This window comes from Antechinus flavipes, chromosome 1 (assembly GCF_016432865.1).
Source record: "Antechinus flavipes isolate AdamAnt ecotype Samford, QLD, Australia chromosome 1, AdamAnt_v2, whole genome shotgun sequence".
In the NCBI taxonomy this organism is placed as follows: Eukaryota; Metazoa; Chordata; class Mammalia; order Dasyuromorphia; family Dasyuridae; genus Antechinus; species Antechinus flavipes.
This window is the reverse complement of record NC_067398.1, coordinates 505,444,170-505,468,426: the sequence shown is the minus strand read 5'-3', so window position 1 is coordinate 505,468,426 and position 24,257 is coordinate 505,444,170. Positions and strand designations below refer to the sequence as shown.

The window sequence follows — 24,257 nt, the reverse complement described above, 5'->3', positions numbered from 1 at the left end:
ATATCTCTGCTTTTTAGTAGAGATACTGTTCAGATTTGTTATAGCTTTCCTTCAAAGGAGCAAACATTTTTTAATTTCATGGCTGTAGTCACTATTTTTGAGCCCAATATATAAAATCTGACACTGCTTCCATTTCTTTTCCCTTTATTTTCCAGGAAGTAATGGGACTTGATGCCATCATCTTAGTTTTTTGTTTGTTTGTTTGTTTGTTTTTTAATGTTAAGTTTCAAGCCACTTTTTCACCTTCAACAAGAGGCTTCTTATTTCTTTACTTTCTGTCATCAGAGTGGTATCACCTGCACAGCTGATACTGTTGACATTTTTTCGGGCAACCTTAATTCCAGCTTTTGATATACTGGCATTTCACATGATATACAAGGCTTATAAGTAAAATCAATATCATGGCAATATGCAACCTTGTCATATTCCTTTTCCAATCTTGAACAAATCAGTTGTTCCAAGTTTAGTCCTAACAGTTGTTTCTTGACCTGCACACAAGTTCCTCAGAGGACAAATACGATCATCTGGTATCTCTTTGTGACAAATTGTCATAATTTATTATGATACACAGTTCAAAGACTTTTGTGTAGTCAATGAAGCAAAAGTTTTAGATAACTTTTTCTGGAACTCCCTTCTTTAATCTAGCACATGTTGATTCTTCAGAGAACAAATAAGATGATCTGGTATCTCTTTGAGGACTTGTCACAATTTGTTGTGATGTACATAGTCAAAGGCTTTAGTGTAGACAATGAAGCAAAAGTTTTAGATACTTTTTCTGGAACTTCCTTCCTTAACCTAGCAAGTGTTGACAATTTGGTGTCTGGTCCCTCTGCGTCTTCAAAATCCAGAGTGTACTTCTGGTAATTCTTGGTTAACATATTATTCAAGCAGAAGCAGAAGAATCTTACTGGCAAGTGAAATGATTACATCAGTTTAATAGAATGTTCTCCACCATGGCCCTTTTTAAAGATTGGGACATAAACTGTCCTTTTCCAACCTCCTCATTTTACAGATGTGGAAACAAAGGCACAGAGAGTTAAATGACTTGCAGAGGTCACACCTAACAATGTCTCATGTGGGATTCAAATCCAAGTCTTCCTATCTCTGAGTTCTCTAGCTTGTTGTCCCAAGGGTCTTAAAATCTAGCAGAAGAGACAATATGTGTAATACATATAAAATAAACACAAAGTAACTTTGGAGGGACGGTAGTTGTGGTGGGGGAGAAAATTGGGAAAGGCCTCATATAAAAGGAGAGTCTTTAACTTCAGCTTTGAAGAAAAGAAGGAATTCAAAGCCCTGAAATCAGTAACCTCCTAAAATGACAACTGTGGAATGATATTTGTATTTATTTACACTCTTGTCACAGGTAGAACCATCCTGAAGAATATCCTAGAACAAATAATCATAATGGACTCTTGATTAAAACTGGCATCAGTCTCTCTTAAGTGGAAACAGAGAAGAGTTATGGTATCAAAAGTGGAAAACATAGCATCAATGAAATAAGAAGAATGGCAAAGAGCAGCCCCTGAAGTTTACACATACAAATGCTGCAAAAAGTTCAATCCCATCTTTATGTCATCCACAGAGATTGAGAGGCTGCTGCTGGCTCTGGGAGAAATAGATATCAATGTTTTTCTTTTCTTGGCTGCATCTTGTGCACAGGGCTTGTATTCTAGGGAAAACAAAAAATTAAAAAAAGAAATTTAATGGTCCCTTTCCCAGGAGAACCATCACTCACCGTCCACAAAATATCCTGGTACCTAATCAAGAGCCGTACAATGTGTGCAGTAGTAGCAGCTGCCTGCATCTCTTCTTGATTGGAGCGTTTGCCTTTGTAGATGAAGAGATTTGGTGCAACAATCATGGAAACATTCCACAAACTCATTTTGTTTTTCCCTTCATTAGCAACCACTTTCTTGAGGAATATCAGGAAGGCCTAATAGGAAACATTATTTCTATTAAGCTATTATAATATAACATGACATGTATAATATAATATAGTTTGACTATATATATGTGTGTGTTTATGTGTATAATATAATGATAAAATACATGATTTTATATATTGATACAACATGACATAACAAATATATATGACACAATATGATGTGAACATGACAAATAGCAAAATATTAATATATATCACCATTGTATTCTGTCTTATTATATTAATTATAAAATATCATAATAATTTAATATAATAAACAAAATGCACCAGTGATCTCACTAAGGCTATTAATTTCTATTTCCCATCTCTCCTACTTTAATCCACCTACCCACCATCCCCATCACCCAGAACCTCTAGGTAGTATGAGTAGAGTTGAACTGTGCAATATTTCATGTAGTCCCACTTTTTATTTAAAGATGTTAGCATAAGAAATGTTGGCAGTTTTTCTAGAGTGCTGAATGACAGCAACACCATTTTATTAGAATTTACTATACTGCTCGATTTTCTGCTTGAGCATTTTAAAGAGCTCAATGTCTGAATATATTCAACCCCTAAAAGTCAGAATTCAAAGAAAATTTTAAGGATGTCTACATAACAACATCTAAGATAGACAGCAGTCAGTGGTCAATCAATAAGCATTATTAAGCACCTATTATGTGAGAGATATTAGGATATAAAGAAAGGCAAAAGATAGGCTCTGTCCTCAAGGAAACCACTATCTAATGGAGGAGACAACATTTAAATAATTATGTACAAACAAGTTATATAAAGGATAAATAGGAAATAAACAGTAGAGGGAAGGCACTAGAATTAAGAAGGAATGAGAAAAGCTTCCTATCGACGGTCTATTTGATTTATTTTTCTCAAAGGTGGGGGGACATACAGAGGGAAAAGTCCTTCTAATGGGTCCTCCAGATGCCTACTGTGGGTTTATGATTTCACACTTGAAAATTATTATCCAGGGTAGTATCTCCTTCAGTTAAATTAAGGAGAGACAATCTGTTCAGATATCAAAAAAGCCCAAGCCTTCATCTAAAATTTAGACAAGACTGAATGAGTTTAAGATTTTATTTTTTGGATTAAATCTCCTCTATTGTTTTTCAATCTATAGTCCCGCAAAGAGAATAACTAGAAAGATAACTGAGAAGTAATTTTTGACAAATTCTGTTGGGAAAAAAAGTTCAAGGGGCCATGTAGTTCAGCTGAGCCTTCCAAAGCTCATGGATTCCTTAAAGTAGAGAAGAAATCCCATAAGGATATGACATTTTGGCACTCTTGGTTTTGTTTTCTAGCCACAAAGAATATTGTGGGAAAATGGAAGCTCTTGTAAGGTCAACTAGTACTTTTCCATTTTGATACAACCCAGCAACTGAAATGGGAAAAACCAAAAGCATAACCAAATGTTTCAGGAGACCCAAAAGTATGACTAAGGTCTCCTGGGATTCTAGGTGGAAGGAGAGATCACTATTTAGTTTACATTAATTTGCTAAAATTTTGATTCTAAGTTGTATTTAACTGAGTGGTGATGAGGGTCCCTTTAAACTAGCTTTGTATTTTGTTGTTAACTTTTTTTCAGTTGTTGCAACTCTTTGTTACCTCATTTGGCATTTTCTTGGCAAAGACACAGAGGAATGGTTTGCTATTTCCTACTCTAGCTCATTTTCCAGATCAAGAACTGAAGCAAATAGGATTAAGTGACTGTCATGCAGCTAGTAAATGTCTCAAGTGAGATTTTAACTCAGAAAGATGAGTTCAAATCCAGCTTCATATACTTATGAGCTGTGTGACCCTAGTAAATCACTAACATCATTTGCCTCAGTTTCCTCATCTGGAAAATAAACTAGAGAAGGAAATGGCAAACCTCTCTAGTATCTCTGCCAAGAAAATCTCCAAAGGCGCCACAAAGAATAGGACACAACTAAAGAATAAACAAAAGGAGGAGGAAGAGGAAGAAGAGAAAACAAAACAAACTGCTTCCCAGAAGAGTAGTAGTAGCTGAAAAATAGGTTTACCTCTCTAAAAAAAATTCACTTTTGAATGAAGTCTATGAAACTTATAAGATTCAAAAGTGGAATCTAATGGCCCTCCTTAAATAATAGATAGCCAGATGGATTCATCTAGAAATGCTGATTTAAAAAAAAGTGTCATGAAGATATGTTGACTGAAATCAATGGGTTTTAAATAATCATACAAAATTAGGTCATTGCCACAAAAAAATTACAGAAAGGACATCCGTAAGGTGCCTGATTTTATTAATTAATTCAGGTTTGTTGTAGTTGTTTTGCAAGGACATGATAAAATCTATACAGTACAGTAACACCAGAAATAGGCCAGAATTATGCAGGAATTCCCAAAAGTTTTCTACAATTTTAAGTTTATCACAGCTTAGAAACTGTAGTAAGACTTTTGGGGACCCCTGTACATCTGAGAACTCATAAAGCAGCAGCCTTGGATAACCCATAGTTGATGTTAGGTTTTGAACTAACAAAGAATATGAGTGATATGACCCACCTTGGCAGTATCCCTGTTGGCATCAGGCAGAAGCATGATCAAAAGGTGCAAAGCTTGTAATTGCAATTTGATCTTGGAGATTCCTAAAAAATATAACAGAAGCATTATCACATTGTGAACCCTTTGAATGCACCTTGAAAACACTGCTTGCTAATATATTGTGATGCCAGAGGACAATTTTTCAAAGTCTTCAGCATAATGATGCAAGGTTTGCCCAAATTGGACAGTTTCTGCCTGTTTATATACCATAACTTATTATTCTTATGACATATGATGGCAAGGTTGGCAAAAGAAAAAATCCCTATGATTTTAAAGGAATATATCATAAGCTTTGAAGTAAGGCATTCTAAGTGATATGGTAGATAAAGTATTGAGCTTGGAGCCAGAATGAGCTGAGTTCAAATCCTGTCTCAGCTATTTATTAACTGTATGATCATGAATGAGTCAATTAACCCCTCTCATCCTCAGCTTACTCATCAGCAAAATGAGGAGGTTGTATTTACTCGTCTTCAATTTCTCTTCCAGTTCTAAAAGACCAAAACTTTTTCAGAGTATTCCATCACATATTATGCAACTTTGATTTTGTAAACAGATTTACAAAGAATATAACAAGTTGTACATTGTCTTAGACAATTCTGAATTCTAATGCTTAACTTGAAGATTTATAAAAAATAAAAGGGATTAATTTTTGAGGATTCAATAGTATTTATTGTCTTCCTAAAAGAAACACAAGACCAACTCAGATTCTATAATTTTTTATGTCTGACATTTGGTATCTGCCTCAATTGGACTGGTTTGTCTCTTTCCCTGAAATTCTAAATTTTCTGCTCCAAAGCTCAAGATCATCTGTGTTTTGACCAAAATTCAGAGCACACCAGAAAATCCAGAGTTTCTTGTGACATTCCTGTGCTCTCCTTAGAGATGGGAACTAGATTGTATCATGGGAACTAGATCGTATCATGGCTAAAGTATCTATGACTCAATGGAGAAGTTTGAAATAGAAGGGAAATCTTAATTTGTTTCCATATAAAAGGTAAAAGTCAGTGAAATGCAAGCATTTCCAACATGTTTCAATGAAATTCAAACACTTTTTCCCCAAAAAAGATATTAGATTATATGACAAGGTGCCACCTCATCGAGGAAATCAAATTGACTTTTTCATGGTTGTGTAGAGTGAAGTGAGTGAGGGAATTTGAATAAATGGATGGTGTGATCCTAAACAAGAATTTGGTAATTGGGGGGTGCAGGTTATCATTTTGAACTGAAACATCACTTCTGAAAAAAATCTGTATGTGAATTTTTATGGATAAACTCAGAATTTATAAATATCAAACCTGATCAGAGGCAGATGAAACCAAGTGTCATACTATAAAGGATTTGACTACGCTTTATTCAGGCAGGAATCTTTAAGAGGGAATGTTTGTAATATATTTTCTGAAGTAACAAATAAAATTTTTATCTTAATATCCAACGCACAGACTGAGAACTGCCTCTATATAACCTTGAACAAAGAGAACTTGAAAAGTCTACTGAGAAAAACAGTTGCGGATCTACATTGGAGACCTCAGTTTCTTTGTCTGAAAAATGTAGCAATTTAGATGAATTCTCAATAAGAATATTTAACATTTATAAAATGTCACAAAAATCCTGTTTAGTAAGGAGTATAAATATTATTACATCTATTTCACTGATGAGCAAACTGAGGTTTTCTGAGGTGAAATGGTTTGTCCAAGATCACACAGCAAGTAAATGATAGAAGTGAGATTCAAACTCCTTTCTAAATTAAGCTCATTGATTAATATGCCATGATCCCTCTCTAAAATGCTAAGTCAACAATGTCATACTCAAATAGAAATAGATCTCTGTAAGCTGCATACTGATCTAGAAAACCACAAATTAACATTATCTATATTATACTGTATTTTTATTACTTTGCTAGACATTCCTAACTTACACTGTTCAGGACACACTTGGGAGTTTTAGGGGCTGTAAATTCGACAACTCTGTCCTAACACCTTTCGCAATCAATAACACATAAAATGATAAAACAGCTTTTAAGGTTAAAGATGAAATTGGGAAAAGACTAGCATTTACATATATGAAGCCTAGTTTTAGTAGTTGACAGAATTTCTGATTGCATTGGTTGCAAAGTAGCTACAATTCCTCTTTCTAATTAGTTATTTATTTCCTAGTAAAGATATTAGAGTTTCCCAAATGTGTCTAAAGCTATGATTGATGGGCTATTAGCCCTTTAATTTTATGAGACATTTTGGGGAAAACTTTGGATAAAGAAGAGTAATTGTTGTCATGAATAAGACTCCCTTCTGGCTTTAAGAGTATGCTGAACTCAATGGAACAACCTAACTCTACCCTTTGGGAAAACTAGTTTCCTCCAAAGTTTATCCTGTGGAGTCCAAAAGGCCATTTTTTCACCCAGAATGGTAAGCCAGCTCTTTGATGTCACAGCGGGCTTGCCTGATATCAAATCAGTCATCTAGAATATGGCATTTTTCAGTTCAAGGTAACACAAAGATATGTGAAGGTTTTTATAAGTCACACAGCTATTTCTTTCTAGGATATTTTTCCAGGCTCATTTTATTCAATGATTTGCAGGGATAGCAATCAGGTGGTGAACTGTGGGGCTAAGAAAACAAATTTATTTTTTTACTTTACTTTAAAGGAGCATCTCTGAACAGGTATGGCAGCAGAGGCTGAAAATGACCTCAAGTTATGCTATAACACTTGCAGAATTGAATGGTAACAGTCTGTCAGCTGAATCGTTGAGCTGGTCTCAGAGGGAGGTTCATAAGCCTGCAGCATCTTTTCTAGGACTGCAAACTTGATAGAAAAGACCTATACTTTATGATTTAAAAATAAAAGGAGCTAGCTCTCTTTTCTACACTAGTTAGTTCTAGTCATAGAAAGTATCCCATCTTAACAGATAGAGACTTTATTAAGACAAATCTTTAAGAGAATGTCTGTATACTCTCTGAAGGACAAATAAGACTTTTAACTTACTATCTGATTTCAAAGGAATGAGGAATTCCTGCATGAGAAAATTCCTTTACCAATGTAGGCATTTTGGTTGCTTAGCATTTGCAACTAATATTTTGTGGACAGATTTCAGGGAGTTTGCAAACATGAAGGGGGAGGGGGAAAGCTTTATCTTTATTTCATTATAATTGATTTCTATTGTATTACTATGAATTTTCTTTTGTACATTTTCAAGATATGATTTAGAGAGGGATCCATGGGCCAAATCAGATGAAGTCCATGACACAAAGGAAGGTAAAAACTTTGGACCTAGAGTCCAAGTTCAAATCCAAGCTTAGACCCTTCTTAGTTGTATAATCCTGGCCAAATCACTTAATCTCAATCTGACTCAGTTTTCTCAACTCAAAAAAAAAACAACATAATAACAGCACCTACCTCCCAAGGTTGTTATGAGGATAAAAATGAGACAGTAATTGTAAAGCACTTAACAAATTAAGTGCTAGTTATTACTAACATAATAGTTAAGTTGCCTACAATGCTGAGAATTCACTTCCCTGGGTCATACAGTCAATATGCAACAAGGGCAACACTTGCACCCAGATCTTTCTAGTTCTGAGATGAGTTCTTTATCCACTATTCTATACTGCCACTAACTTTAGCTCTTACATAGAACAAATGATACTGGACTTAGATAAATGTAACTTAAATTTAAATCTCAGAAAGACCTCCCTGATATTTCATTATCTCCCTTTAGAATAGGAAAGTTAACAATTCTTTTCTTTCCTGCCACTGATAACTGAGTTGAAAACTGAGATGATCTGGAAACATACTAATTTTAGAACAATGCTTTTTCTTATCAATTTAAGAGCTCACTAATTACCATCTTCTATAACAATTTTAATGATTTTGCAGCTCCTGAACAATCAGTGCCCTTACAGAGCATAGTCTGTAAATGAATATGCCTTTTGATTATTAAAATCCAATTGGAATTCTTATAAGGGATTAATGAAGTAATGATAAAAGCTTCAGATAGAAAGTTAAAAAAAAAATCTTTCTTGTTCTAATGCTGACCAATTCTTTGACCTTGGTTAAAGCACTTAATATAAAGTACTTTAGTTCTTGTACCGTAAATTAAGTTTTGCAGCAAATTTTAGAGTTGGAGGAAATCTCAGATATCTATATCTAGTCCAATCTTGCATTTTATGAATGAGATAACTGAGGCATGGGATAAGTCCAATTTTCCCATTATATACATGAGGCTTCTGGAGAAAGCCTCCACCAAATAAGAGAGAAAAAGTTGGGAAACTTCCAGATCATGGACCTAGGGATACCTTAGGTAGCACAATGGAAAAAGAACTAGATATAAAGTCAGGAAATGCTGAGTTCAAATCTACTCTCAAATACATAGTAATTGAGCACGTCACTTGACCTGTTTGCCTCAGTTCCCTAATCTGTAAAATGGAATTAATGATAGCACCTACTTCTAAGGATTTTTGTGAAAACAAAAATGAGATAATATTTCCAAAATGCTTAACAAACATTAAAGCACTATACACATGCTAGCCATTATCATTAATTATACTTGAGGAGCTCTAATTGTTTTTGGATTATTGTACTTTCTAGGACCAAAGGAGGAAGGCTGTATTTTTTTTTTTTTTTTGGCCAGCTCAAGGGATTTTTATTGATCAAGTTAAGTGTCAAGAAGAGACTCTGTTCATTTTTTCTCTCATAATAGTTATTATAAGCACTTATCTGGAAAATACAACATAATGATATCAGAGAAATAAAACATCTCTTCTTAGGTAGAAACCTTGCTTTCTGGGCTATGATGCTCAATAGCAGATAAAGAGCAAATCTGGGCAAGGGACCTTCAAGACCTGAACTGTGTGACAGAGGATCCTGGAAATTGGCTAGGCAGATTCTATAGTTTCTTGTGGTAAAATATTCAGGATAAACAAGACAACTTTGGTGGAAAAAAAAACAATTTTATTTCAATTCCAAATCTAGAGTCTGACCTGAGTTTGAATCCTGCCTCAGATACTCAATTGCTGTGTAACTCTGAACAAGTCATTCAAAGAAAAAAAAAAAATCTCCACCTGACTCAGTTTCCATATCTGTAAAAATCACAGGGTTGATGTGAGAAACAAATTAGATTAAATACTTTGGAAAGCACTTTCCAAATCTTTAAGTGCTACATAAATGCTAGCTGCTGTTATTATTACATCAAATACCCCCAAGTAACTAAAAATTTTTTTTAAAATAGTGAAGGAGGGAAAGGAATGCTTTGCCACAAATGTTCTTTTTTACCAGTCATATCTAATCAGTCATCTTTCTTTTGCTTTATTCATGCTAAGATGAGGTTTTCACTTACTTTCCACCAAGGCAATGAAGGCAGGCAGATATTCCACAGTAAAGAGAGGGCTGGGGAGTTCTCTGATAAACATCTTTAGCAGTCCTGCTGCATCATTGTTGCGGACTTGGTCCCAATCAAATGTATCTTCATAAAATTTGCTTTCAAGTTCTTGCCGGAGATTCTGCAACAAAAGGAAACAGTCAAATGTTCAATACTGCCCCTTCCTCTGTGCAATATCATTAATAAAGATCATTTTTTGGTGGCATAGTGGACAGAGTACTGAGCCTAGTTGAAGTCAAGAAGACCTGAATTCAAATTCAGGGCCTCAGACACTTAATTGTGTCCTAAAATGACTTCTGTCTGCCTCAGTTTCCTCAACTGTAAAGTGTGGATAATATCACCAATCTCCCAGATTTGTTGTAAGGATTACATCTTATTTGTAAAGTGTTTAAAAAGCACAATGCCTGTGGGTAAATTGTGGTATATGAATGTTATGGAATATTATTGCTCTGTAAGGAATGACCAGCAGGATGAATACAGAGAGGCTTGGAGAGACCTACATGGACTGATGCTAAGTGAGATGAGCAGAACCAGGAGATCATTATACACTTTGACAACGATATTGTATGAGGATGTATTCTGATGGAAGTGGATTTCTCTGACAGAGACTTAACTGAGTTTCATTGGATAAATGATGGACAGAAACAGCTACACCCAAAAGAGGAATACTGGGAAATGAATGTGAACTATTTGACTTTTGATTTTCTTCCCGAGTTATTTTTACCTTCTGAATCCAATTCTCCCTGTGCAGCGGGAGAACTGTTCGGTTCTGCAAATATGTATTGTATCTAGGATATACTGCAACGTATTTAACATATATAGGACTGCTTGCCATCTTGGGGGGGGGAGGAGGGAGGGAGGGGAAAAAACGAAACATAAGTGATTGCAAGGGATAATGTTGTGTAAAAATTATCCTGGCATGGATTCTGTCAATACAAAGTTATTATTAAATAAAATTAAATTAAAAAAAAAAAAAAAGCACAATGCCTGGCGCATGTTGTTCAGTCTCTTCAAACTTTCCATGAACTTATTTTGTTTATTTTTCTTTTTTTTTAAATTAAATTAAAGCTTTTTATTTTCAAAATATATACATGGATAATTTTCAACATTCACCCTTACAAAATCCTGTGTTCTAATTTTTTTCCTCCCTTCTTCCACTCCCTCCTCCAGATGGCAAATGATCCAATATATGTTAAACATATATAATTTCTCTACACATATTTCCACAATTATCTTACTACACAAGAAAAAATCAAATCAAAAAGAGAAAATGAATGAGAAAGAAAACAAAATGCAAGTAAACAACAAAAAGAGTGAAAATGCTATATTGTGATCCACATTCAGTTCCTACAGTCCTCTCTCTGGGTACAGATGGCTCTCTTCATCCCAAGACCATTGGAACTGGCATGACCTTAATTTGAATGTTTTAGCAAAGATATAGGAGTGTTTTGCCAACTGTTCTGGTTCCCTTCTGTCCTTGAGATCTAACTCTGACACTAACATACTACTATTTAGATGTTAGACTTAGATTGCTGACTTCAGCCCTTTTTGATTATGGCTTTGCCTCCTCTCTCTCCTCTATCTTATTCAGCAAAGAATATTAATTCCTAAGCTTAGATTTTCTGTCTTATCCTTCTGAACATTCCCAACCAATCTGAAGTGTCTCTCTACCCACTTTTCTCCTCCCTAGTTATATTCCTTACAGCACAATCCTCCACCTCAACCCCAGTTTGGTATTTTCTGCAGGATACCTGACTGTATCCTGAATTTCCTCCTGTACTTAATTGTCCAGCTCAAATAGATCATAACTATGCATAAAATAAAGACATGCTTTATAGGAACCATGCTATCCCTGATCCTGGCATCCTCTGCTCCAACTCTTGACTCATGTATTCCTCTACTTTATCAATCCCTAATCTAAGCTCTCAGATGCCTCTTCATTAGCCAGTTATCTGCAATACAAGCCTATCTATAATGCAGCTTTGTATACTGGTATTTATTTGAGAATGACAGTATTTGAATAATAACTTTTAAATTAATGTCTCTCATGGGTGTTTTAATAGTTTCTTGGGGGGAGGAAGCCTTAAAAGCATGACTAATTCTATATAAATACATATTTTTTTTCACTCTAACCATAATTTCATTTCTGTGGTCTTGGCAAAATACCTTTTCTTCCCACAAAGCAAACGCTCTGGGCTTTGACAAAGCTTTCCTTTCCCTTTCCCCCCTTCCTTCCCTAGCCTTTAGCAAGAAAGTATGTCCCTCAGATGGTTCACATAGAGAATGGGAACGTGCCCAATAAAGATGATCTTACTTCTTTATGCACACGTAGAATAATGATATATTCCAGGAGTGGTGCTGGCAGCCTTTTCAGCCAAGACACACAGGCTTCTTCCACATGTGATTTTTTTTTTTTTTTCTGTCTGTGTGCTTTTTTGGCAGAGATGGGGGAAGGGAGATTGAGTGTCTGAGCTTTCATAACTTGAAAAGCCTTTCCTGGCTTTTTAAATCTTGAAAACGGTTTTCAAAGATTACTTGGCCTCTAAAAAGTCTAATAAGCCTGGCTGGTTTGTATTCATCCACTTTTACTTGTCACCTCTTCTCCAATACTTTTTTTTCCCCTTGAAGGCAACCTCATCTGTCTTACTGCTTGAATTATTATAAGATTAAGAGAATACAAGGCTTTTGCCTGAAACAGATATAAGGAGAATCCCTCTGCAATTACTGATTGCCATGAGAAAGTGACTAGAATAGAGAGGCTGAACACAATTATTTTATGGACAATTTCACATGGGAGTTTATTTAATTTTAGGCTATGTCTGATCTGCTTTTAATCAATCAATCAAAAACATTTATTAAGTACCTACTATGTGCTAGACACTGTGCCAACGAGTAATCAATTTGCTCTATAACTCCCTATCTTTTGCCACTACTTCCTAATTTATATCAGCAGAAATACGAAATAAAAATGCAGCAGAAAAATGACTTACTACTGACTCTAGAGTTGTGAAGATTTGATTTATGCCCCTGAGAAACTTTCAACCCAATAGAGATAATATAGATCACTGTATTTTCAAACAACAATCAATATATTTTATAAAGCAGATATCCTTGTGGGGAGGATGGGAGAGTAGAAGAGAACCAAAGTCTTTTATAATTTTTTTTTTTTAATTTTTAGGTTTATGGGATTTCCCAAGTAGAAATTCATTCTACAAATGCAGGATAAGAAAATCACCCATAATAACCCAAGAGAATTAATATAAAAAATGCTAACTTTAGAGAGAGATCTATCTGATCAACTCTGAATATAGAATGAAGTATTTTTTCTTACTTACTTTATGTTTTTTGCTTCTATTGTTTTAGGGATTTTTTTTTTTTTTTGCAAAATGACTAATATGAAGTATTTTGCATGAGTTCACATGTATAATTGATCATACTTTCTCAGTCACCAATGGAGTAAAACAAGGCTGTATGCTTAGCTGCTTTGTCAAATGTCTTCAATAAGGATAAACATGACATCTGAAAGGTCAGCTAACACACTGATGGTAAATTCTTCAACTTAAAAAGACTACAAGTCAAAACTAAAGTGGAAAGAGTATTGGTGCATGATTTTTTTGTTTACAGATGATTGTGCACTCAAGAAGCTGAGATATAACAAAAAATGAATTGATTCTCTGCGTTTGTGCTTGTGCTAATCTTGTGGTAAATGATATCATATTGCTTGCATTCTCAGTGGAAGAAAGGAAAGAATTTTCAACCATTTAAAAAAATGAATGTTAAAAATAAATAAATTTTTAAAATTACCTATAACTTAAAAGTCTTGGTTGCAGGGGACACTAATGTGTTCTCAGATGGATACTCAGCCCAGTCTTCCTGACTCTATAATACTCTATAGCCACTGAAAAAAATAGCCAGAAGAAGGACTTAAAAAAAAAAAAGAGCTCCATCTTTTACCATCCATTATATAGGAACTCTGTCCTGACACAACGGAGTAAAGGAGAGATGTGATATAGTAGCAATATCTCCTGATTTGGAATCAGGTCTATATTCAAGATTCCATTCTATCATTAGTTAGTGGCTGTAGATAAATCAAAACCTTTGCCTTTGTCTCTTACTCTGTAAAATGGGAAAAGGAGGTTTTTTTTTTTTTTTTAATGGCATGTAAACAACAGAAGTACCAGAGATCCCATGGAGCTGCTCTTTTTTTTTTATAACAGAAAAAAAAAAAAAAAACCCTCCTTTATTTCTACCATAGCAAAATATTGGCCCAGCTTTGGAAGCAGCTGAACCAGGTGCAAAAACTTTGCCAAATAGAAGAAAAAGGGAAAAAAAAAATAAAATAAAAAAGCAAAGGGCAATTAATTGAGGATACCATGTTATCTATTCAAGGTTAATGAGAAGAGGAGACCAAGAAATTCCTGAACTTAAGTCACTCCAGGGGAAAAAATTGTTGCTCCCAGAGCATCATACGCTGCAACAAGATTATGTGATCAGCAACTGTGATGGACTTGGCTCTTCTCAGCAATGTGGTGGGTTCAAGATAATTCCTATAGATCTGGGATGGAAAATGCCATCAGTATCCAGGAAATGGACACTGAATTTGAATCAAAGCATAGTATTTTCATCTTTGTTTATTTACTTTTTCTTTCTTGTGCTCCCCCTCTCTCCCTTTCTGGTATGATTTTTCTTGCAAAATGTGACAAATACGGATATATGTTTAAAAGGATTGCACATAAAAATCACCCTGGCATGGATTCTGTCAATATAAAGTTATTATAAAATAAAATAAAATATATTTTTTTAAAAAAAGGATTAAATGTGTTTAACCTATACTTGCAGTCTTAGGGAGGGGGGAGATGAGAGGAAGGGAGAAAAATTTAGAACAAAAAGTCTAACAAAAATGAATGTTAAAAACTATCTTTATATGTATTACTTTATAGGTCTTATATGTCATATATCTTTATATGTATAGTAGTAAAATACTATTGAAAAGAAATGTTGCTCCCATTTGTGAGAAAGATATTATTTTTTGTTTTTAATAAATGTTATAAGAGCCTGCATCTTCAGATTCAATAACAAGGAAACCAAATAGCTAAAATGATTAGAAAACAGTCCATTCTGAAAAACACTGAAACCTGGAAAGAAGAAAATCTCACAGATCATACATTCGACCCTCTTCCATAAAATAAATTTCCCTAGTGCTTGGTTCAAGTGTCCTTCCTTTATTAAGAAGAAAGTCACTGAAAAAGAAAAAGCTTTTAACTGCTTCCAACTAGAGCAGGCCTCACAAATCAGGATTGGCTTGGCATCTGCACGTCCTGTCTGGCTGAACCCAATGATTTCCTCTCTGAACCAGCCTTCCAGTCATTTTTAATGAAGTTTTTAATATATAAAAACCTGGGCAAGAATTTTACAGTGGTACATTTTAGAAACCATGTTTTTGGTGTCATTACACTAGCTGAATTTGAATCTATCAAGAAAAATGGTAGAACTTAAAAATCTTATGTGTTTTATTTTATAATATATTGTTTATGTTTTCTAAATATGACTAGAAATATACTTCCTAAAAAAAGCAGTTAGCCATAATTTAATAAAAAATCTAGCTAAGGAAAAGCAATCCAGTTGTTCAATATTTAGGATATAAGGTTACAATTCTTTTCTAATAACATTTTTTCTGTTTCTTTACATTGTTCTCTAAAACACTTTCCCATTTGCTTTTTTGGAGCCCAAATGATTAGAATATCCGGATTACATTCTCTTTTGAACAAGACAGATGAAATAAAGATTTTGAAAGTTATTAAATCTATCAGTAAAGAAAGGTTGTATTTACATGGTCACTTTCATGTTGACCACAGTGAATAGGAATATACTTGTGTAAAAGTAGCCACAAAGAATCTGGTGATGAAGAATCATTAACCCCACTTAAAAGTAATTTTTATAAGCATTTTCAGACAAAAGCTTATGAGTAAGTTATGATTGTCCATGAAATGTTTATAGTGTACCATAACATACATATACAAGATGTCTTGTATTATGTCTTATACACTTGGTTATAAAAAGAAAAGAGACTTTTAATCATATCCACATGTTTGGATTTTTTTTTTTTAAACACATACACACAACCTGAACCAGTTAGAATGTCTGCAAATCCAAATGTCACAATAATATATGAAGGCTAGGAAAGATAGGATCTGGTTCTGCTTAGGAAACTTGTTTCCTTGACTTTTGATTGGTTGCCTGATTAGACAGACTTAAACAAACCAAGATTGAACTCAAAAGCATTATCTTTCATCTGTAAATTTAGAACGTGCCTGTTATGGACTGATTCCTTTTTTCCCTTTCTTCCTCCTTTTCCAGTGCTCTCCCTCAGACTTTTATATAAGAACATATGTAGCCAAGATTCATGATTCATCCATATGCTTTACAGAAACTATACAGACTTGGACTTCTAGACTTGACTTTAGGACACAAATTCATTTTCCTTCTGTCTGTACCTAACAGCTAACTCTTCATATATGCACACCTTCAGAGTGGATGTCTCACAAAGGTGACATTCATGAGGGCTTTTCTTCATGAGCATTTCTTTCATTCCCTTTTCTTATAAATTGTATCCCCTCTACCACTGTTTAAAACCCATTTCCTCTTGTTCTATGTCCCACAGACGAGTAGCTGGTCACTTTTTAGGGGGAGGTAAATGACACAGAGAAGAGAAAGCTGAGTTTGGAGTAAAAATAACCCTCAGTTCAAAACCCGCTTCTCATACTTACAAGCTGTAAAATTCTAAAACAAATCATTCAACCCAGGGATTCTTAACCTGGGACCTTGAATCCATGATTTTTAAAAACAAAATAAAACAAAACAAAAAACCTCTTTGATAACTATTTCAATATAATTATTTTCCTTGATGATCTTTGGCATTTTGTGTTAAAAAAAAAAAACCCAACAAAATATTGAGAAGGATTTTTCTATAGGCTTCACAAGTCTATAAAAGGAATCCATAACCCCAAAAAATGAAGAACCCTATTTTAAACTATTCCAGGCTTAGTTTCTTTATCCATAAAATGGGGAAAATAGTAGCATCCACCTCACAAAATTATTGTAAAGATCATATGACATAATCTACATGATGTGCTTTGTAAATCTTCAAGTGCCATATGGTATTTATTATTATTCTATTAATTCAACAGTGTAGGTATCTGAAGCTATATTTGAACCCACCTTTCCCCGACTACCTATGTGCCCTATTATTTCCCCTACAAATAGAAATTCTTGCAGAATGGATGAAAGGATATCCTTTCATTTCTATAAATTCTCTGTACCTAGATTTAGGACCAAACAGATATATACTCCCCACTTCCCACTAGTCTTTTGTAACCTATCAGCCATTAATCAATTATTCATCCTGTTTAAGGATCTTGAATCCTATTTTTAAAAGGACAATTTTCATAAAGCTGGACTTAATGAGAAGCACTTTTCTTTGATAGGTACATCTTCCTTTTTAGAGTTTCACCAGCACCAAATAAAAATAAAGTAGTAACTATGCTCTAAACTACCCAAATTTTTCCTTTTGAGAATTTTTTTTTAAACTTTTGCATGAGAACCAGGAAAACAGCATACATGGTAACAGTAACATTATCTAATAATCAATCAAGATAGACTTAGCTCATCTCAGCATCACAATGATCCAAGACTATTATAAAGGACTCATGATAGAAAATGATATTCACATCCAGAAAAAGAACTATGGAGTCTGAATGTAAACTAAAGCATACTATTTTCATTTTTTAAAAACTTAATAGTTGAATTAGGGCAGGTAGGTGGTGCAGTGGATAGCGTGCCCATAATGGGAGTCAGGAAAATTCATCTTTCCAAGTTCTACTCTGGCCTCAGACACATACCAGATGTGTGATGCTGGACAGGTCATTTAGCCCTGTTTTCCTCAATTCCCTCACCTATAAAACGAACCAGAGAAGGAAATGGCAAATCACTCCACTATCATTGCCAAGAAAACCCTACATAGAGTCATGAAGAGTGAGACACAATTGAAACGACTGAACAATAGCTGAACTGGATGTGGATTTGATGAATAAGATAAGATAATTCAGATAATACAATTATAAATTTATAAACTATAGGGATTAAATGTCATACTAGGTCTTATGTATTGTTTTTTTGTCCATGTCATTGAATTTATCCATCAAATTCAAACAAAACAGGTAACTCTAGAAATGATCCAAGTAAGAAATAAACTTAAATCTGAAACAAGGTTAGAGGAAATGCTAGGTACCTTGACTCTGGATGCAGATCCTGGAACTCGAAGAATTCCTTCTGTTTCCAAGCCTGTTTCTTCAAGTTTCTGCAAAAGCTTTTAAAATATAAAGGTACATTTAAAAACATATCCTTCATCTGATTTTGGGGGAAAAAAAGCCTAAATAACAGTCGCTTAAATTTTTTAAAAATTTATACAAATAAAATCATCAAAACATTTCTGAAGCCCCTAAGTGATATAATTAGTAGGGCACTAGACCTGAGTTCAAATCCATCCTCATCAACACTAATTATGTGAACATGTTAATCTCTGTCTTTCTCAATTTTCTCAACTAAAAATGGGAATAATTATAGCACCTACTATCATTATCACTATAAGGTTTTTCAAAGGATCAAATGAGATAATAATTTGTAAGGTGCTTAACACAATGTTTAGAACATTGTCAATGGTTATTCATGCTTTACTTATTTCCTTCCTCATGCCTATTTATTAATTTATTATTTTTTTAAAGTTATTTCAATTGTGTCTAACTGTGATTTCATTTGGAGTTTTCTCGGCAGAGGTACTGGAACAGTTTGCCATTTCCTTCTATAATTCATTTTACAAATGGGGGAATTGAGGCAAACAAGAGTAGGTGATTTGCACATGGTCACAGTTCTGAAGCCAAATTTGAATTCAGATCCACCTCATTTAAGGCTGGTGTTCTATCTAGTACACCATCCAGCTGCCCAGCAAATAAGTTAATATATAAAACTTTATCAGATATTTAAATATCTGTGGGGGGGTTGTATTTGCTGTTATTTTTCTTTGGCATATCAAACTTCATAGTGTTCACTGATCCATTATAATTCTTGCATGATAATGTGTTTTAAAATTATATAATTCAGTTTTTACAAACCAGAGTATAAACTAACAAGAAGGCTCAGGGGTCCTACACTACATCCGTCATGGCATAAATTCTATCACTAGTCTCTCTCTCCTTCTGGAGACAGGTCCACAGCAGGAAGGAAGATAAAAGATACAATCATCTCTAGATCTGGCAACAAAAAAAAGTACTGAAAGCTGGAAGAATGTGTTATCAACTAAAAGTATTATACTGTGGTTTCTTAGACTTGAATTATATAAAGTTTCTTTGAACTCTGTCTTTTATATAGTGTATGAATAGAAGTATTCAGTATTTGGTATGATGAAAGTGGTTCAGGAGGAAAAGCTCAGGTTGTTGCTGGATATTCAGCTGTGAAGGGGGACAATTTGGGGAATCTGTATGCAAATAAGGGAAGATAGAGAAAAAAATTGCAAAGATTTTTAGAGCTTAACTAGTATATGACAATAGTTCATTCAGCATTTTAAAGGTACTAATTTTAATTTAGAAATGTTAGAATTTATAAATATATTTTTGCCTTGACATTTTAACTATGCCACTGGATGTCACTAAAGATTCACAGTTATGCAAATCAACGAAAATGCAAATCAAATGTAAATCTCCTAGGTTATTAAAAAAAAAACAAATTTTTTTGTGTGTTTAAAAAGTAATAAGGATGCCTACAATTACAATTTGTATAACATAAAAATGTTTTGCAAAATACTTCCCTAAAAATATTTCTTTAGGAAGGTCACATCTACACTAAGAAAAAAGAGCTCCAAATAACTAATTATTTATTTTTACTCATCAGTATTTGAAAAGTAAGTTCTCAAAATGTAAAACTATTTTTAAAAGCTAATCTAACAAGCAGTTGTATATGGAAATAATTAACAAGCTAAATGCCTTTGGTAACAAAAATTATATTGTCTTTTATTCCAAATTATACAACAAATATATTACATTTGGAGAAACTATGGGGGAAAATAAAGTAAGCAACTCATAAAATTATGCTTTTTCCTTTCATGCAAAAGAAAAGCTAGAGAAAAATCTGACATCACTGAGTTTTAATGAACAGTCAGCATATGGTTATTTGACTTGGGTACATAAATTTGGAGCTGGAAGGAACTTCTGAGATCACTTAGTCTAACCATCTCATGTGACAGATGAGAAAAGACAGGTGAAGTCATTTAGTAAAAATCACATAGGTAGTTAAGAAAAAGGAGAATTTAATCTCTTGTCTTTTGCCTCCAATTCTCTTTCCATAACACCATTCTGCCTTTAAATGAGTTTCCTCAACTTCTCTCTTCTACTTCTCCCCTTATTCACATTCTCACCCATTCTCTACTCTGAACCCAAGAGAAAGAGGTAACCCCTTCCTTACTAAAATGAATCTTTCTACTAATATCATTCATCTCACCCTTTCAATTAATTCTCTCTTTCTCTCTCTCTCCTTCTGTTTGTGTCTCTGTCTATCTCTCTCTCTCTCTCTGCCCCCCTCTCTCTCTGTCTCTCTCCCCATCTATGTTTTCTACCCTCAACCAGCAAATATGTCTAGATCTTTACTATATCTCTTTTTCCTCTAAGTGAATCCCTTCTCATGATTTTGCCAATGCTATCAAATTATCTTCTCATGTGGTTCCAAATTTTTCACCATCAAACTCTTTCCTTTTGTCCTCCTTGACCCATTTCAATCTTGACTACCATCCTCACCACCTTACAGAGAATTAAATAATTCTCTGGAGTATCACTAGTGATATTTTCCTCATCAAATCTGATGCTTTTTTTTTTTTTTAAGTCTGTCATCCTTGACTTTTTTATGTCATGACACTGTGGCCCATCCCTTTTCCTTTTAACTCCACTATACTTTCATCATTGCACTTTCAGGATTCCCCTACTTTTCTGATTATTTCTTCTTTGACTGTAGCTGGCTCATCTCCAACATTCTATCACTTAAACAAGAAGGTTTTAAAAGATTCAGTTCAAAACTCTTATCTTCTCTTCCTATACTATAACAACTTCATCCACTCTCACACTCTCAATTACAGGTGATTCCCAAATCTACATCTTTACTCACAGCTTTGCTTCAAGGCTCCAACCCCATATTTCCAATTACCTGCTAGATATTTCCCTTCCAACGTCTCAAACTTCTCCACCCAAATCTAGCCTTCTCTCAGATTTTTCTCTTTTTGTTTGTAACATAATTTGTCCAGGCTCCCAGCCTTGTTGTGTTGATGTCATATCATATGACCCATTCATCCACACATCCATTCATTTTCTAAGTTCTATTGTTCCCAGTTCTATAATATTTCTTTCAGGGATACTCTCTTCTCTACTCCCACAAGAATCACCATATTTCATGGGATTGTAGACTTAAAGCTGGAAAGAACCTTTGATTCCTTCTATGGCAGCTAGATGGCAGAGTAGATAGAGCATTGGGGTTGAAATCAGAAAGAATCATCTTCATGAGTTCAAATCCAGTCTCTGACAGTTCCCAATTGTATGACCCTGTCACTTATCTGTAAAATGAACTAGAGAAGGAAATGACAGAATCTTTTGCCAGGGAAACCCAAAATGGCACAACTAACTCAACAACAATAATGCAATTCTTACCTTGACAGGTGAGAAAAATTTACACAAGTTACCTTATATTTTTCTTAAGCTCTATCTCTTTCCAACCAGACCAAAATCATGGGTAGCTATAGTCTTTAAACTGTTCATCCTATTTCTATTTCTGTGAGTTCCCTAATTCATTCTCCATGCTATTATTCAAGTACACAAGCAATGATCATGTCACTCTTATACTCAACAATTCTGGCATTCAAGGCCTCTACAATCTAGATCCAACTTTAGCACATCTTACTCTCTTGCAGTTGGTTCTATATTCCAGTCAGAAACAAAGTAGACTTATTCTCATCCCTAATTCTTGCCTTCATGCCTTTGGTCATACCATTCCTCTAGTACTCTCCTTACTCCATCACCATCTCTCCCCTCTGAAATTTCCTACAATTCTTTGGGACTCTTTTTTTCCCTTATCTACATCTTATTCTTCTTGTATCACAATTACTTGTTTATTTATACCTCCCCTCATTAAATTACAAACCATTCAAAGACAGAGACTTGGGCCAGGTTCATACCTCCAGCACCTGGGTTACTATGCCAGCATTTAACAAATATTTGTTGAATTATTGAATAAAATTAGATCATGTAAATGGTTCTCTTGTAGGAATTTAAGAAGAGTGTGCAATAAGATTAAGAAATATCAATATATTTATCAATTTTGGCCCTAAGTATAAATAAAAGTATTTGCATTATTAACCCTTAGTAATAATTTAATAATAGTTTTTAATAACTACTAAAATATAATAATTATTCAATTGATATTCTATTAATTGATATTGATATTCTAGAATCCAGGCACTGTGCTAAAGCACTTTATAATTATTAACTTATTTGATCCTCACAACTAGGGAGGTAGATGCTATTGTACCCCCATTTTACAGATGAGGAAACTGAGGCAGAGATTATGACATGTTCAGGGTCATATATCTAGTAAGTTCTAGAAGCTGAATTTAAATTGAAGTCTTCTTGATTACAAACCCAGTGTTTTGTTGTACTACTTGGCAGTCTTCTAAAAATATAAGAAATAACTTAATACTGGGTTTAATAAAACGCAAACATATAAAATCTAAAAACCTCAATAATATTTAATGATAGGTTTAAAGCGTATCAAGCATATGATATCTAAAAACTTAAGTAAAAATTCAACAATGAGCTTAATAAGTACCAAACATAGAGTCTCAGTCCTAGTGATGCTATGGATTTGCATTCTACTCACTTTTTGGAAGATAAGAGGAACTTTAATTCCAGGGAACTTCTTTTGATCGTTTTCCAACAGGACATTAAGTGGAACACCAAAAAGTCCATTTTCTTCAAAGTTAAAGAAAAAATGAAGGAAAGAAAGGAACCAGTTAAGCAATACTTCACTGCAGTACCCCACTGTTTTTGAATCATTGGGTCCCAATGCTCAGATTACCTCGTCCTTTCACTTTGTCTGTTCGGTCCCTCTTCAGTTCAATCCCCAGAGCATCATAAAAGGCTGTCAATTCGATGAGAGAGAGATAACGAATCTTCTTCATGTCTTCAACAGACAGATCTCCTACTTCAGTTAAACCAAATCTGCTTTTTCGAACAATGAATTTCTGCAAATGCATGTTGGAAAAAAATGGAAACCTTCTTTCAAGGAAAGAAGAGATTGTGGGGATTTTGGCAAAGGCTGCTCTGATTTTGCACAGCACCTCTGAACATACTTCTTTAGGAACAAAAAACCAGAAGCTAGTTCAACTCCTACAATTCTGATAAAGGTCAGGCTAAATCTGACTTGTTACCTTCATGTGGTTTTCTATTCTGGTAGGTGTATTGAATGATAGTGCGGAGGAGGTAACACATCCACTTGAACTGATGTATAGGCATCTAAGCACATTTATGAGCTGAAATCAGAGACCCAAAAGCAAACACCATAGATGCTTTTCGCTTGTTTCTCTTAGCACATTACCCTTCTCTCCCCTAAAAAAGTACTTTTCTAACTTGTTCACTTTAATCAGAACATGATGAATAGAACACTCCCTACCCTACCCAGGCCACATTAAATGACAGTTTCTACATCTATCAAAATATAGATAAAAATATATATCAGCAATAATCTTGCCTCCTGGCATCCTTGAAAACCCAGTAGAAATGTTAGCACAACTAATCACAGTAACAAGAGGTACAGAAAGTACGTTCTTTCCATACTGTAAATAACAGCCCCTCAGTCTCCTGAAACTGTATTAAAAGAGCAAAGGTGATTTTGCTCACAATAATTCTGGATGGCATTTCATTCCACAAAATAAGCGTGTTCTACAGATCTTTGGGAGATAATCTTTATGTTTATTTAGAAGCACCAAGTTTTCTGGATTTAATTGCAATATTTTACATTGTACTCTAAGAAATAAAGGGACAAATGGGTGGTGTAATGGATAGTCTTCTGGGCCTGGAGTTAGGAAGATTCATCTTCTTGGCTTCAAATGCAGCCTTAGACACTTACTAGCTGGGTAAGTCACTTAATCATGTTTGACTCGGTTTCCTCATCTGTAAAATGAAGTAGAGAAGGAAATGGCAAATCTCTCCAGTATCTTTGCCAAGAAAACCCCAAATGGGGTCATGAAGTGTTGGACACAACTGAAAAGTGATTCAACAACCACCACAACAAATAGGTGATACT

At 34.4% G+C, this 24,257-nt stretch overlaps 1 protein-coding gene across 1 annotated transcript in view; it reads right to left on the bottom strand.

Moving 5' to 3' along the window:
• ARHGAP28 (Rho GTPase activating protein 28) overlaps positions 1 to 24,257 on the bottom strand; it is a 187,921-nt gene that overhangs the window by 20,540 nt on the left and 143,124 nt on the right. The window contains exons 6-11 of the mRNA XM_051970425.1: positions 23,031 to 23,196; positions 22,833 to 22,924; positions 18,154 to 18,231; positions 9,825 to 9,987; positions 4,460 to 4,542; positions 1,739 to 1,936 (exon numbers count right to left, since the gene is read on the bottom strand). Of these exons, the coding sequence (XP_051826385.1) occupies positions 1,739 to 1,936; positions 4,460 to 4,542; positions 9,825 to 9,987; positions 18,154 to 18,231; positions 22,833 to 22,924; positions 23,031 to 23,196 (780 nt within the window). The remainder of the gene's footprint in view (positions 1 to 1,738; positions 1,937 to 4,459; positions 4,543 to 9,824; positions 9,988 to 18,153; positions 18,232 to 22,832; positions 22,925 to 23,030; positions 23,197 to 24,257) is intronic.